General features: G+C 39.4%; 1 protein-coding gene across 2 annotated transcripts in view; it reads left to right on the top strand.

Annotated features, from left to right (window-relative positions):
* Positions 1-16,197, top strand: part of kaznb (kazrin, periplakin interacting protein b) — a 128,677-nt gene that overhangs the window by 42,851 nt on the left and 69,629 nt on the right. For both annotated transcript variants that reach the window (XM_057361702.1, XM_057361704.1), the window contains one exon: positions 14,134-14,341. In XM_057361702.1, coding sequence (XP_057217685.1) covers positions 14,134-14,341 — 208 coding nt within the window. The remainder of the gene's footprint in view (positions 1-14,133; positions 14,342-16,197) is intronic.

Genomic DNA, 16,197 nt, shown 5'->3' with positions numbered 1-16,197 from the left:
TGAACATCAAACTTTGTTACTTGGCTCTTTTGATGTTTTGTATAATTAGTTGTGCTTGAGATTGTACGGTGTGTTCTGGGAGATGTTGGCTGATGCTTTACTGACAGGATTAGGAGTCTTTTGCATCGCTGAGAATATACATCAGTTGTTTTGGCTCCAAGTAATTACACAGATTTTAGGAACACTTGAAAGCATTTACTGTTGTAAAACTCGATTCAGAAGCAAAAGAAATCCATTTGGCAAGCTTGTTTATTCCGGTAGGGGAGAGTGCACAATAATCCCCATCTTCTAAATTGACAGGCCAGACACACAACCATTTCCCCAAAATATCCCTTCAGTGCAATATCTCTGTACCCTAATGTTAGTAAATTACTTTCCCCGTTGGATGTTCACATTTGGTCAAAGAAATTGAGTTGTTTATTTTCCAATGCAGATGGTCTATGAAACAGGGCAGCTGTATAGCTGCAAATTGTACCGGTGTTAACATCAGATCAACAATTTTGTGTTGCTGAGAAGAGTAAGTGCTTGTTGATATAAAAGATGTAATTCGCGGCACCCATGCCGTAGCACGTGATGCTGTGTTTTATGTAGCTAGGAGAATTTTTACAATATTTTATACATAGCCAACATATGCGAAAGAGGTATCAGACGTCGTTTTATTAAATGAAAATATTATGATAGTCATGTTAGCCCAAAGTTAATTAACCTCGCTCGGTCTGGGAATAATTAATATGGAAAAATTATAAAATGCCAAGGTCACCGATTATATAAGCATGATATTATTTTAAACGAATTCATTTGGAATGTTTCTGTCCCTATTGATTTTCCAACTAGGTTATGGAATCCCTCTGCACTTGACCTATTGTCCAACATAATTTAATATCTCAAAGGAAATGAAATCAATTCCAGGCTTACCTTGATGCTGTCTGAAGATAACCATTAAAGCACTAGAACTTCAACATGAGAACCCAAAGACGAAGAACGAGTCTTTTCATTTCAGTTACACTTTTACAATTACAGTTACAGTTACAATTTAATTGTATTAGTTTTTTTTTTAATTGACCCAAAATGATTTTTCAATCATTAACCCTCCCTCTTGTCATTTTAAACCTATATGACTTTCTTCCACAGAACGCAAAAGATGATATTTTAAGGAATGTTGGTAACCGAACAACGGCGGTACCCATTCACTTCTATTGTACGGACACAAAACCAATGTAAGTGAATGGGTACTGCCGTTGTTTGGTTCCCAACATTCTTCAAAATATCTTCTTTTGTGTTCTGCAGATGAAAGAAAGTCATACAGGTTTAAAATGACAAGAGGGGGGAGTAAATGATGACAGAATTTTCCGTTTTGGGGTGAAATATCCCTTTAGATATTGTATTGCAGGACACAAAATAACCTCATCTCACAGTTGGTCCAAAATGGTTTATTTACTTCTGGATTTTGCAGGGCAGATTTACTCTTTCTCAAATCTGGTACACTTGCCACATAGCATTAAATTATAAGTGTAACACATTTTGGATTCTGAGCAGATTTATTTCTAATTTCTAATGTAGGTGAGCTGGAGGGATTGACATGTTAGAGGACAACATACTGTATATAAATGTGTATATAAATGTGCTCTCAATATAAATCAAAATGTGGGACAGATGCACCTACACTAATACTGTAAATAGAAATCCAATGGCAGGCCTTGAGACTATTTTTTATTAAAAAAAAAAACATTTTGAATCAGAACGTCTAGGTGGATCATAAAATAATGAACAAATCGGCTGGTGGTTCATTGTCAGCGTAACCTCCACCCACGCTGTAGGTGTGCTGTCCCGAATACTCCGTGTCATTATATTGGATTGACAGCGAGATGCTTGATACTGTAATTCAGACAGAATCAGACAGTGTTTCTCCTATTGATTCAACTGATCGGCCTTCACTTTCCACCTCTGCCACATCCACACACCGTGTGTCAGCTGTCAAACCTGAAGCGAAATCATTGAATTCACCCCAAAGATTGAAGATGTTCCCACAGTGTGTCTGTACTGGCCAATTTGAATAGTATCTCGCAATGAATGTAAATGCTGAAATTCTTTACCTGTTTTGTGTTATTTTGAACATACAGAAATTGCACAAAAAATCTTGAAATCAGGTTGGAACAATGAGACATTTTGATATTTACATTACCTCCGTGACTGGCATGGCAGCCTCAATTTCTGAATTTCTTGATGGTTTCAGGAGTTCCTCAGAGGGCGTGACATTTGAGCAGGATAAGTTGCATTTTGTAAATGGGACATTTACTTGAACATTCTGTTTTCCGTGTCATTATTGGATTAGCCTTGTGAGGTGATTCATCAGTTATAGGAGCTCTGTGCACCGTAAATTTAGCATAGGATGTAATGTTTGTTGTTGGTGCCTCTGTGAACTATTAGAACTTGTATCATTTTGGGTTGAGTGACATGTACAGTAATGCTCAGATGTAAAACGTTATGGAAATATTTTTGGTAAACAAATGTCAAGTCAATAATTTCCCCTCACGCCGCTCCCTCTGCTCGCAAGGTGTTTTTGAAGCGCGAGTGCAGTAATGCAATAAATAAGGAGTATAGCAATATTAATCTTGCAACAGATTTTCCTGTTTGGCGACTTCTAGATTGATCACTTCTGGGAAGGGAGAAGCTGCACCAAATCTGTCTCACATGAACCGGAACTGAAAAGCGGGTGATCATCGCACATATCCTGCGAGATACGCGCAAGCAATTGACATTTATCATTAGCGACAGACGCTGACAAGAGCAATAAATTATCTTCACTTTTATTGTAAATACTGTACACGGACAGCTAATAATAAATGAGGTAATAAGATAAAATTGCTAAAGATGTAATCATAGATTTTCTTGACGTATACATAATGACAATATGATGTAGTGACCTCTGAAGCTCACCACTGAATGTTGACAAACTTTGTACCTCAAGAGCACACGTATGGTTAGTTTGTGTGTTAGTGAGAAGAGCAGGTTGTAACTTGCAGTGTTGTTTGGCATTTCTGCAGCTCGGCCCTCGGGGCCTGATTAGAATGCTGAGCTATATAAAGTCTGAAGACACAGGTGAGCGAGGTGAAGGAGATCGCTGACAGTATTGCTCCTTCATTCTCACTGTTTCTAGAAAAATCAGGAAGGGTTTTAAAGGTCCCATAGGTCTTCTGAGCTGTTTGCTAAATCAGTGTCAGTGCAAATCAGTCAGTGACTGTGTACATTTTTTTGACAGAGAATGTATTTATTTCATATTATATTAATATTTATTTCATAGTATTTATTTATTTTGTACATTTATGCTAGTGTTATAGACAGTAAACTTGTATTATGTTGTAGTATGTTATGTTGGGTGTTGCGTGTAATGTGATGTGTTGTTGCGTTATGTTATGTGTTGTTTTATGTTTTCCGTTATGTTATGCATTGCGTTGTTTTATGTTTCGCGTTGTGTTAGCGTAGTGTAATGTTATGCATTATATTTTGCGTTAAGTTATGTTTTACGTTATGTTATGTTTCATATTTTGTTTTGTTTCTTGTCGTGTTATGTTACGCGTTATGTGTCATTTGTAGAGTTGAATGAAAAAGTTTTTTCAGAAATGTCTGAAATCTCACTTACAGTATCTCATTTTCTATTACCAGCATGTTTTAACTCGAGTCTATAGACCATCCAGTGACCACTTACTGCACCGGCAGCGTTACTTTAGAAGTATTATGTTAAAAATAAAGCGTTTAGACACCCTCTCCTTTGCTTCCGTGTTAGAGCGCACTGCGCCGATCTCTTTGAGCGAGGTCTGTAATTGCATCCGCTCAAAGAGTGAGGAAATCAATTAAACATCACAGGCAGTACTAAGGGGGCAACCCTGACACTCATCATCTGTGTCAAAACGACGCATTCCCCTTACAAGCCTTGCGCCGCAATGTGCCACACGCCTTGCGCCAACACGCAAAGACTAAAACACCCAGCCCTTGATCCACACAAAGAATAAAGAGTTATGACAATGTATCCTCCCTTGAGAGGCTGGGGAGATAGGGTATAGTAAGGGGCCAGTAGGGGGCAGAAGAGAGGATGTGAAGTTTAAGAGGGGAAATTACAGCACAAAATGAAGGTTGCAGCAGTGAGCTGCTCCTTTTAGTTTCCCTCACAGCTGCAGCTCCACGTTTGCTTTAGCTGCATTGCAGCCTTTTTCAGGTACACATGCATTACCTCATTGTCTTCCTGATACAAAAACTGCAGGAGTGTTTGTAAGCGCTAGTAGATGTTGTTACAAGTCATTTAAAGAACAGGAAAATGAAAGTGATTTTGCAATGCTTGCAAGGATGCATTGTTTTAATATTCCCCAGACATTTTGGTTATAGATTTGTGTGTCAACATCTACCCCTAATTCTGCAAGTAAACATTTCAGATAGATTCAAATACATAAGTTTGTATGACTATTGCAGACTTTAAGAGGAATTTGTTTTGTTATGTACTTGATGTCATTGTAAGACATCTTTCTCATATATTTAACCTTAAAGGCCTCTTCTTGATGCAAAAGCTATCTCACAATGTGTGTCATTTTTCATACACACTGGATCGAAAACACGACTGGCACATCGTCATGAGCTCTGAAGCAGCTCTGATGTAGCGTTGTATTTATACGCCTACGCTTACCTAAACTGTCACACAATTCCTATGCCGCCCTGCAAATGTACTGTAACTATGCGTTTTATTTAAAAATATTTATCTTCTCCAAACATCACACGCATATGTTTGCACAAAGTTAACAGTTCTTTAAACCGAACGTTACTCATGCGAGGTCTGTGAACTCCCACTGTCCCAGTGCAACGCTCGCACATGTCACCCACTCCACCATGGATTTTTTTTGCATGCGTCATTTGCTGTGAGCACGAGTGAATTGTAATAGAGCTATTTATTCACGTGCGTAAATCGGAAAAGCAATACTTTTTAGAGGTAATGATTAGATCATCATTGCAATGATGAGTGTTCTCATTTCTCTAAATCATTACCCACAAACCCCCTCAAACGTGCATTTCATTCATCCCCCGCTCCTGAAACAGTCTCATCGCTTCATAATCAAAATCACATTATTCAAATTTGTGAATGTCGCAGCGGCCATGGGGCAAACAAGAAATCAAACCGATTTTGAACCATAAATGAGTTTTATTCACACGCGCTGTGCCCTCTAGCTGTGGTATTAAAAGTTTTAAAAGACCGCCCTTTTGTAGTCCGTTCTCTTTGTTTCAAAACTTTGTGTCTAGAACAAATGCAAGTGAGGAGACCCGTTTGTCTAACCGTCTTTGTCAGAAAAGGGCAATTACGCACAACGGTGGCAGTAATAGCAGTTCTGCTTAGACCTGACTGTGAAAGGATAATGCCGGCACGTCTTAAATCTCTCTAGCTTGCATGGCGTCATTATAATGTACCTGCATCTCATCTCTGTCTAGAGCCCAGATGCTATCTGATTATATTAAAGTGGCGTGCCACGAATTTAAGTCTGTGTCCTTTCGCAGCAGAAAATTCCTGAATGCATTCCAAACATTGTTGCATTTTGACATGGATTAGCATGTGATTTAATGGCCAGGTCCCTGTCAAAATTGAGCTCGCCAACAAGGTTCGGTAAGAAGCAAGAGATTCGTTTTTGACGGTTCTTTCCAAACCTCCCAGGCAGGTCTTATCATAATCCCCATCACAGGCCTCAGAATCTCATCCCCACGACTTGCAGTATGTATTATCAGGGAGTGAAGAAAGTCATGTTGCTATGTGGGGGTATTAGTCAGCTATCTAGAATTCTGGTGGAAGTGGGAACTAGTACTGGTGTGTGGAGCGAGGTGAGCGTGGGAGCGGGCCGTTCTATTGGTTGAGCTTTTGCGAGGTGTGGATGTTATCTTGCTGTCAAACTCCCAGCTCTTGTCGAAGTCAACACACCCAGGGTTCATTTATGTTGTCTTTATCTGTGTTTGAGCTGAAGGTACCTTGGTAAGACATAAGGGCTACATTTGAGGCATTGATGATTTGGTGATGTTGTTTGCTTTTGGTTTGGATCAGCTCCCTGCGGAAAAGATCGCTGGTCACCAGAACGTGGTGTTTTTCAAGACTGGTCCCCAGCGTGAGATGCTGGGTCTCGACCATGATTTTATTTATCTGGACTTTTTACAGGCTACTTATGTGAAGTCTGGCACAGAAGTATTTAACTGAAAATAATGCAAATTTTTGATTTTTCAATTAAAAAATTTAGAATAGATCGGTTTTATCGTGGACACACGCCTGGCTTGAAGTTAACTTCCGGTCTGTGTTTGGTTATAATATAATAATTTATTTTATATTTAATATTTTATTGTATATAAATTGCATTAAATTAAAACTACTCAACAGTTACTGATTCTTTGCGGAGGTCAACTGGAAGTTAAATTTGGGCCAAATGACGTAGATACCGTAGATTGAACAAAAAAGAAGATTTTGAACAACCAAACAACATTGGACCCCATTGACTATATTTCTCAAAATATCATCTTTTGTGTTCCACAGAAGAAAGAGTCATAAACAGATTTTGAATGACATGATGGTGAATAAATGATGAGTTTTTTATTTTTAGCTGAACTGTTCAAAATAAAAAAAGACTAAATTGTATGCAAAGATTCTACAAGAAATGTTTTCAGATTCCATTTCTTGCTAAATGTTTTTCCATTTGGTTGCCTTGGAGATGGTCTTGTTTATCTCAGTGGTGATGTGGAGTGAAGTGTTAACGGTTATACCAGCAGCAGAACAGCGGAGGTTTAAAGAGAAACGACATGTTTAGTTCCGCCTGTGCCTGCATGTGGAGAGCTGGGAGATGTACAGTACGCTTGCTTGGGTTCCGCGCCTAATTGTTACACCTTAATTCTCTGACATTGGTGTTTATAACTTCTTTATAACTTTGGCAGTCAATACACAGCTTTATAGAGACACGGTTGAGTCTTTCCCTGTTTGCAGCCTATTGATAGTGATGGTTATTGTATCGAGTAATTCGAGTTTGACTGATAAGTGACATGAGGGGTCTGGGACAGAGCTGTGCCATGCCCATGGGCTCCATTATTGTTCTATATTTGTTATTTCAGCAGTCAGTATATTCATTCAGCCCAATAAGAGCTGAAGAATGAGGGGCCAACTTCCGTCAGCCGCCCCGGGCACCCCTCTACATCAACGCCTCTCTGTCCCTTACAGCGGATGCATGAGCCACCAAAACTTTAGCTTCTGCCACACACACACACACACACACACACACACACACACACACACACACACACACACACGCACGGCTTTGGTTGACTATCCCCGTGGGGACAGTCCATAGGCGTAATGTTTTTTTATACTGTACAAACTGTATATTCTATCCCCTATCCCTAACCCTATCCCTAAACCTAAAGATCATAGAACACTTTTTGCATTTTTAGATTTGTAAAAAATATTGTTCTGTACAATTTATTAGCTTTTTTGCCCCTGGGGACCTCAATTTTGGTCCCCACGGTGACACGAGTCCCCATGTGTTGGTGTGTATTCAGGTTTAGGTCCCCACCGGGATATACAAACATGAACACACACACACACAAACATGAACACACACACACACAAATATGTACCCAAGGTTGCACCATTTAGACGTTTACACATTTTCTTGTTCTTTTTACAAAAGTAAAAGTGTAGAATGCACAATGCTTCTGAGCAAGGAGTGTTTCCGTAGTTACAGTTTAAGTGACTGCTATTCTTATCCTGTATGAATTATTGATTTCAGAAACTTTTTTGGGATTTCATGCCTAGTTGAAACTGTTTAAGAAGCAAAAACATTTTTGTAAAAATGTACTCTTCAAATATTTTTCTTCTAAGTATCTGTAGATGAGACATTCATAGATATTTAATGGGCTGTCACTGAATCATTTAAAACTGTTTGAAATCTGCTGACTTCATCAATCACAAGCAGAATGTCGGGGTAGTCGACAAAAGATTTTTGGAAGGTTGACATACCCTGCGGTGTGACATATTGTATTACATCTAAAAATATTTAATAGCATTTTGCCATTTTTATACATGCATTTTTATGACCAATGTTATAGTGGAGGAGAGACTACATGAAATATTTGTTTATGCTGCAAAAGCATTTAAGTAAAACCAAAAGGGTTCTTTTATAAATTATACAAATCATTTTCATTTCATAAATCTTGTTGTTTAAAGAAATAAAACCAAAAATATGTTTTGAGATGTTGTGTATCAACGTACTATCAGTATGTCATATTAGTTTTAAATGTCATTGATAGCAGTCGTTCCCTGATATAGTTTCCCATGTTCATCAAAAACAACAAATCATCTTTATCCCAACATCCACCCTTTAGGAAAGTGTGAGTTCAGTCTGTTCTTCATCAACAAGTCTGACTCGGGAAATGACACTGCACTTCCTGTGGTTTTGCCAGGTCAGGTCAGCCTGGTACTGCAAACTTCATGCAATGAAGTTCATGCATTCAGTGTTGTTAGATTCTATGGGAAGAGCCCTTGACCTAACACATGCCCATGATCCCTCTGTACCCGGCCCCCTCACTCCCCCTCACATGCACTTATACTCACTCACACACTGACACGTGTGAGAAGGCAGTGAATGGATTTTCACACAGCATACGTTTCTTATCAAAGAAAGGTTACTAGAGCTCACCAAACTCTTTCAGAGGAGAACAGCAAAGATTCCAGTTTACCTGACATGAATCGATATTCAATTAACCACACTAGCTTGCTCATAGTGACCGGTTATTGATACGTTTTTAAGAGCGATTGCTTAGTCACACACTAGTTTCAGCTGCAACCAAACAAACAGCAATCAAATGAAAAGCAACTGTTTAGAAAGTTTTTCAATAGAGAAGGAAAGACCCAGAAGAGCATCATTATAGAAATGAAAATAGTGTGTTATTTTCTAATTTGTGACTTCAGCTTACTGTTTTATCTATTTTGATTTATGTTTACTATGAAAGTAGGTTTTTTATTAGTTTTAATTTATATATTTTATTTGTATTTTATTACTTCATGTGAATGAGTTGATGTAAATTCACTTTGGTTTAAAGCTTCTGCGAAATGCATAAATGTAAATGTAGTTTCTTTTTTTTAAAAATTGTTTCAGTTTTTTTATTTTTTTCATTTAGTGTTAATATTGATACAATCAACTCAGCTGTTGTGTTAATATTCTGTATGTGTTTAATAGCAATTTCTTTGTTTGTTAGTTAGTTTGTTTATCTGTCTATTAGTCTGTCTATTTCTTTAGTTGTCTATTTATTTATTCATTCATTTGTTTATTTATTTGTCTTTTTACAGTATTGATTTGTCTGTTTGCCTATTTATGTAAAATATGATGCATTTAAACATTTGACCTCAAGATCAAGCAAAGGTTCTGACAGTTCCTTAAGTAATCCAACTGTTACCCGTCAAATGCTTGCGAATAGTTTTCTACAGGCATTTATTTTACCTGCTGGGAACAGCAATTACAATGACTTGTTGGTAGCAGATGTACTTTTGATCTACATTGATGGCCATCATAATGTATAAAGCCTGATAGAAATCCTTTTTGTGAAACAGAATCTTTTGTTTTGGCAGTTTTTAAAGTTTTGTAAGGCAGCTTGAAATCTCCCGTGACCGCGGAACTGACTTGGTTTGGCAAGCACATATTCTTGGCAAAAGGCAGGTGACAACAACAGAGCCTGGGGAAAGGCCTTGTTGTAAAGCCATGGAACAACTGTTAGCTGTCCAGTTCCTGCCCTTTGTGTTTTCCCACCGACATTCAGCATTGTTCACACAGAATCCTTTGTGAGGCCTGGCGCGTTCCACTCAATGGAGGCAAGTTTTAATGCTGCCGAGATTGTTTCTCTGTCTTGAGCAGAATAGAAAACAGCAAGCCACAGAATATCAAACACACTGGATGAGATCTTTTTAACATTCTTTCCTTTTTTCTCTTTGATTGTCTTTTTTTCGGTCTCTCTCAGCCACTCCTTGTTCTCTTTCGAACTCTGTTGCGCTTTTATTTTGAGTGACTATAGTGGTTTCGGGGCTGGGGTTTGAAAACAAAGCTCTGCTTCATTGGCTTTTTTAGCTCGAGTCTGTATTTCAGTATGAATGCTGTTTGCTCAGCAGATGTGCCACTCTTTGTATTTATTCCTGATGGAGATCCGTTTGTCTTGACCCTGCTTGTGGGGCGAGTTGACTAAACAGGCACTTTTATTTTACGTACTATCCAGTCACAGATCAACAGGTTCAAAGTGCTCCGAAATAGTGTTGCACTGTATTTTGCAATGCGCTACTGGCTGGACTCCCAGCTTGCACAACCAGACCTCTACAGATGATCCAGAATGCAGCGGCAAGAGTGGTCTTCAATGAATCGAAGAGAGCACACGTCACTCCTCTCTTCATTAAGTTACATTGGCTCCCTATAGTCGCTTGCATCAAATTCAAAGCTCTGCGCTTGACCTAACTTGTTATTGCCTCCCTATGAATAGAATAGAATTAATATGAAGTTATTAATATTATATTAACGTTATTAATATAATGATAAACTTTTTCCTCACTCGATGTACACATCTGCCAAACGTAAATGTAAAATCGTATTTGTTTTTTGCTGTTATATTGCTATTGCTATGTCCTGACTTCGTGTACATGAGAACACTTTGGGCACTTTACAAGAGCCAGATTGCAGCATGTGTTGTCAGCTGCATCCTCCATAACCACGTGCTCAGAACTGACCTGCTCTGATCAGTGCAACTAGCTTTCAGTACACATTTAATAGGTGTGTTTCATTCTGACTCCTATTATTTTACACCATTTATGTTACTACAAGACAGATCAAACTAAAAAACATGTGCACTCACCAAAAGCATTCAGCCTCAAGGACTGAGAAGGTAAAATATAAGTTTGTTGTGAAACTATAAATGTTAAGTGCTTGTTTTTAGTCTGTTGTGGCCGTTTCATCTCTGGAATTGCTTCTCCTGTGAATACCAATGAGGATGCGTCTCAGTCAGAGCTGTGAAATGATAGGTGTTGATCGTGTTTTTGATGTGATGGTTCACCAAATTTGCCTCCCTCACTCACACCCCCTCAATCTACTCTTGGATTGGAATGATTTTGCTCATTTTCAGCCAATGTTTAGCTTGGAGAAATCTAAAAGGCACTCTGTTAAGGCAAGCCAATGTTTATTATAGTCATAAGCTGGAGTTAGATTGGATGGGAACTATATGCAAAGATGTTCCGCTACCTTTGATTCGTGAAAAAGAAAAGATCATTGACAGTTCATTTGTCAGTCCATTTCATTTGGTGTGTACAGTATATATGAAGTTTTCACAAATCGTGTTTTTTATTATGTTATGTTTTTATTGTGTTAGCTGTATTTTTTTATTATTATGGCGTAAATAAAAAACAACAACTGTAGTTTGATTGATATTAATTGGAATCCACAATAAAAAAACATGATTTTTGAATTTTTTTTAAAACCGAGTTCTCATTTTGGAACCAAACTCATATTGTTGTTTATTACAGTTTAATGTTGTTTGTTTTGGTACAAATATTCAGGTGTAAAGTCAGTTCAGGTGTGCCACTTTGGGGGTCTGTCTGTGAAATCTACAGTCTTTCTTTTGAGGAAACCAGACAAAAATTACAGCATTGTTGTGTGGGCTAGGGGTTGCACGTCGACATTAATGCTCTGACGCGACCTTTGAAGCTTGATGTCGACTAGTCGCGGGTCATGTGATTTTGACACTGTACCTTTAAGAAGAGGCTGACTGTTCCAAGAGAGCTGCACGCAGGACGGATGGCATTCCCACCCACTTCAGCGGAATTCTGTCACACTCCCAGCAAAAATAAATGTTATCTTGTCCTGCTTCCGCACGCATTATTCACAATTTGTCCCGTTTCATTCGCAACGTTCACAATTTGATCTGACGCCTCAAAAGCTGGCAGGTAACATTCAAGCCTAACGTTACATAGATTTCAGTGCGCTGTGCTTCTACACGGAGAACTTTTCATATTATGGGCTATTTTTGTACTTGTTCCCCATTAAATAAAACATGAAAGAAACAATAAATAAAAATGTTTCTCATATTGGTTGCTGTGTCATTGAGGTGCTGCGTTTGTAAGTCCGCTATGATAAAGCGCCTGCTGCATAACGCTAATAAATATATTGACGTTGTTCTAAAGTCATAGGCCGTCACAAACAAACTCGACACATTTTTGCACATGACACTTTCAGTTGACTTGTTTACTACATTTAGAGGCTATTTTGCGGTAGTTATGTCTTTCTCCCGCAGCCCGCACACGCACTCATCAAATCTTCTTGCTAAACATTCCCTAGCTCTTATTTTATTAATTAATGACATCATCGACTACATAAAGTACTCTTATTAACTGACCAAAGTATTACAAATGTGAGAATTATACATTAAAGCACAGATTTTGAAGTTAGACTTTGAATTTTGATGTCAATTCCACTATTACACACACATATATTAGACAAAATATTCAGTTTAATTACATCAAAAGTAACTAATTAAATTACAGAAAAATAAGAGTAATCCCTTACTTTACTTTTTCAAGGGAAAAGTAATTAATTTACAGTAACTAATTACTTAGTTACTAGTTACACCCAACACTGGTCACAATCATCACAAATGGCTACAAACAGTCATCGATGTTGACACATAATATAAAACACCAAGGCCGGGTTTCAAAGACCAGGCTTACCTTAAGCCAGAACTATGCCTTAGTTAAATTTGGATATTTAAGTCGCTTTAATTAAAATTGCATTGATGAAAACATTTCCGGTGTGCATCTTGACAGAAAACAATGGCATTGACATATTTTAAGATGTCAAGGCTATTTATTTTCAGTTAAGACCGCTCTCAACTTTCATTTTAGTCTGGGGCTAGTCTTCAGCCTTGTCTGTGAAACCAGGCAAACGTGTGTAAACTTTTGTACAGAATATTGTTTTGTAAATTCTTCTATTTTGTCTTATGGATATCTATTATGAAATGTTGTCTTCAGGCAATGGTAAATAACAAACAAAAGCTAACTTTATATTTTTCTCTTAGTTTATAAAGATTTTGCTGGCAGGAGCTGTGTAAACTTTTTTTTAACTGTGTAAACTGAGGACAATTTTACTTCCTGAATATGATTTCTGGAAACCATAAACAGTTGGGGGTTCTAAAAACGAAATCAGCCCAAAAACTATTGACCCTGTCAAAAGATTGATCGCTTTCAGTGTAATTCCCTTACTTCCTGTGTGTAGAGGACAGGACTAATAGGCGTCTCATGTCCAGTGCTGTGGTTGCCTGGTTCCGCTCCCCTCAGTTGAGTTTAGCTGACCCACCCCCATCCGCAACAACAAGTGTGGGGGAGAATTTCCAGGGACAAAAGAATGAATATGTAATGAATAGAAAGGGAAAGGGGTGGGAGTGCGTGTGTGCGTCAGGGAGAATAGATATATCCAGCTTGACAAGTGTTTGTTGAGGGATCCCTGGCACCGCTCAGCCCTCTGAGTGAAAGAAAATCTGCTGTCATCTTCCACCTCGAGCACGTACGAACGGTTACTTACCCAGAACGAAACGCTCGTAAAGAAAAGCCTCTTCAAAATCAAGGGCTGCAGTTCCCCGAGTTTTAAAAACATTGTACTTTAGATCCCTCCCTCTCTCCCCCAGAAACTGGGCGCACATGGTACGTTCCGAGAGCACGTTAAAAGAGAGCATGTCATCTTTCAATGCACTGTGTCCTCTCTGGAAGCAGCTGCTGGGAGCGGGTTTTTTCAGCGGGAAGTCTCCCTCACTCCTGCCTGCGGTTTCGTCCCCCCGTTGCATTCTTTCACACGCTCTCTCTCTCTTTCCGCCTCACGTTCGGCTCTCATTCTCACTGTAACAGAAAGCAGGTAGCGATACGGTCTTTCCTGCTGACATTTGGAGCAGAGCAGACTTTGGATTTTTTCCTCTTCTGTGTCTGTTTTGTATGTGTGGTCTAAACTGTGGCAGCAAAGGAGTAAAGGGAGAGAGAGAGGACGAACGGCTTCTTCTAGCCCCTGACAGTGTGCTTGACACCATGCGCCTCTGTGTGGATTTGCTTCTCAGGGGAAAATCCTGAAAATGATGGAGGACAACAAGCAACTGGCTCAACGGATCGATGGGGCCATCCAGTCAGCCAGCCAGGAGGTGACTAACCTGCGCTCGGAGCTCTCCGCGACCAGCCGCAGACTGGCAGAGTTGGGGGCGTGTAACCCCACCGGCCTGGAGAACAACCAGCAGAACCACCATCACCACCACCACCATCATCTCCACGGTAAGAGAAGTGTGTCAAGTTTCTCTCAGTGTAGACGGTATGTTGCAGTTTTAGAGTTACAGTGTTACAAATAGTTAACTTATTTGAAGAGAGTTGGTGGGAGGGGGCTTTTTGTTAAGGAGAAGAAAAGTGAAGAAAAGAAGAGGGAGGCAACTTATCCCGTTCTTCTGAGTCTTGTCCCGTTTCCTGGGTAGCCGGAGGGATGGGTTTCAAATGCAGACGTGACATATCAGACGAAGACAGGAAGAGTTTTACAACCAGAGAGAGAGAGACAGAGAGAGAGAGAGAGAGAGAGAGAGAGATTCGTAAGGTTGTCGTCACAACTTCTGATTCACAGGGAATAGCATGAAACACGTGGTTTGGTTTCAATGCTAGAACTCTCAGTGAAGTGTTTTAATGCTTTAACAGTTTTTAACACTGTATTTTAAAAATAATAGTCAAATTTCATTTTAGCTTTATTTGCAAAGCTGCAAGTATGCTCTCTATAGGTTGACTTTCGTGAAAGTGTGAAACTGCGAGCTGTCAAAACATTACTCTTTGTTTCACTTCCCCTGTCATTGCAAAATTGCATCCACTAATGGAATTTGTTTGCTAAACAAGGGTTGACGTCTATGAAACCTAATTGAAATTATTTTAGCAATTGCATTTGGTGCCATTAGTGACACTGGTAGGTACTGTTTTACACGTTTTATAGATTTTTACAATAAAGGGATAGTTCACCCAAAAATAAAAATACTGCCATCATTTACTCACCACCCTCTTGTCATTTCAAACCTGTATGACTTTCTTCAGCAGAACACAAAATTGGATATTTTGAAGAACGTTTTTAACTGGCCCCCATGCATTGGTTTTGTGTCCATACAATAAAAGTGAACGGGGGCCAGGGCTGTTCAGTTACCAACGTTCTTCAAAATAAAGTCATAAAGGTTTGAAATGAGAAGAGGGTGAGTAAATGATGACAGAATTTTCGTTTTGGGGTAAACTATCGCTTTAAAGCAGTCACAGTATTATCATAAAAAGTATGCGATGACCTCACATGACCTGTGTTTGCCAGCGGCTTTTCTCTGTTGTCATTGATTTGGTCTTTAAAGCGGTGTCTCCCCTGTGTGCGTTTGTGTCATCATTGTGCGTATTGTGCCTCATCATTTGCGATTCAGCTTATCAGCTTTCATTTCATGGCCTTTCAAAAGAAAGTTAGGTGTGGTGCGATCCTGTCGATTCCGTAGCCCGAGGCCGGTTTCTGTCAGGCTGTAGGTCATGTTAAGCGGCTCAGCCATGTGGACGATCAGTGTCCGGGTGTGCAGCCAGGGATCAACGTATTGATATTGTGTCAGGTTGATGATGTTATGAGAGTCACAGCATGCAGGGCAGATCAGCAGCGTGCTCCTCCTAGGGTTCCACTGCACTGCAGGCTGGCCAGCTGAAAGTATGCCGAGGCTCCTTCATGCGGGGACAGAGGGAGAGTGATGGAAAGCATGTGTTTGAACAGGTGTCATTAGCACGACCTTTCTAAATGAATGTCATTGTATGAACAGCATGACTTAACACAATACCGGTCTGCTCTCTCTCTCTCTCTCTCTCTCTCTCTCTCTCTTTTCACACGGGTTTAAGGCATCTCACTGCAGAGAACCCACATTCCTATTTAGCAGTGCGCTGATGTAATGCTCTCTCTCTCTCTCTCTGCTTATCTGTCAGGTGACTGTTTACATGTGAAACTGAAGGCTGAGCGAGCATAATGTAATCAGATACACATTCCTCTGTCCTGCTGTATATGGGAGTCTCTCTCATAGTTTAAACAAAGTCACCCTCCCTCCCCTCCAAAAACAGCATTCCTATCATCAGGCCTTCGGATTTAG

This window comes from Triplophysa rosa, linkage group LG20 (assembly GCF_024868665.1).
Source record: "Triplophysa rosa linkage group LG20, Trosa_1v2, whole genome shotgun sequence".
Lineage (NCBI taxonomy): Eukaryota > Metazoa > Chordata > Actinopteri > Cypriniformes > Nemacheilidae > Triplophysa > Triplophysa rosa.
Note: the sequence above shows the minus strand (reverse complement) of the source record. Positions and strands in the feature narration are given on the sequence as shown.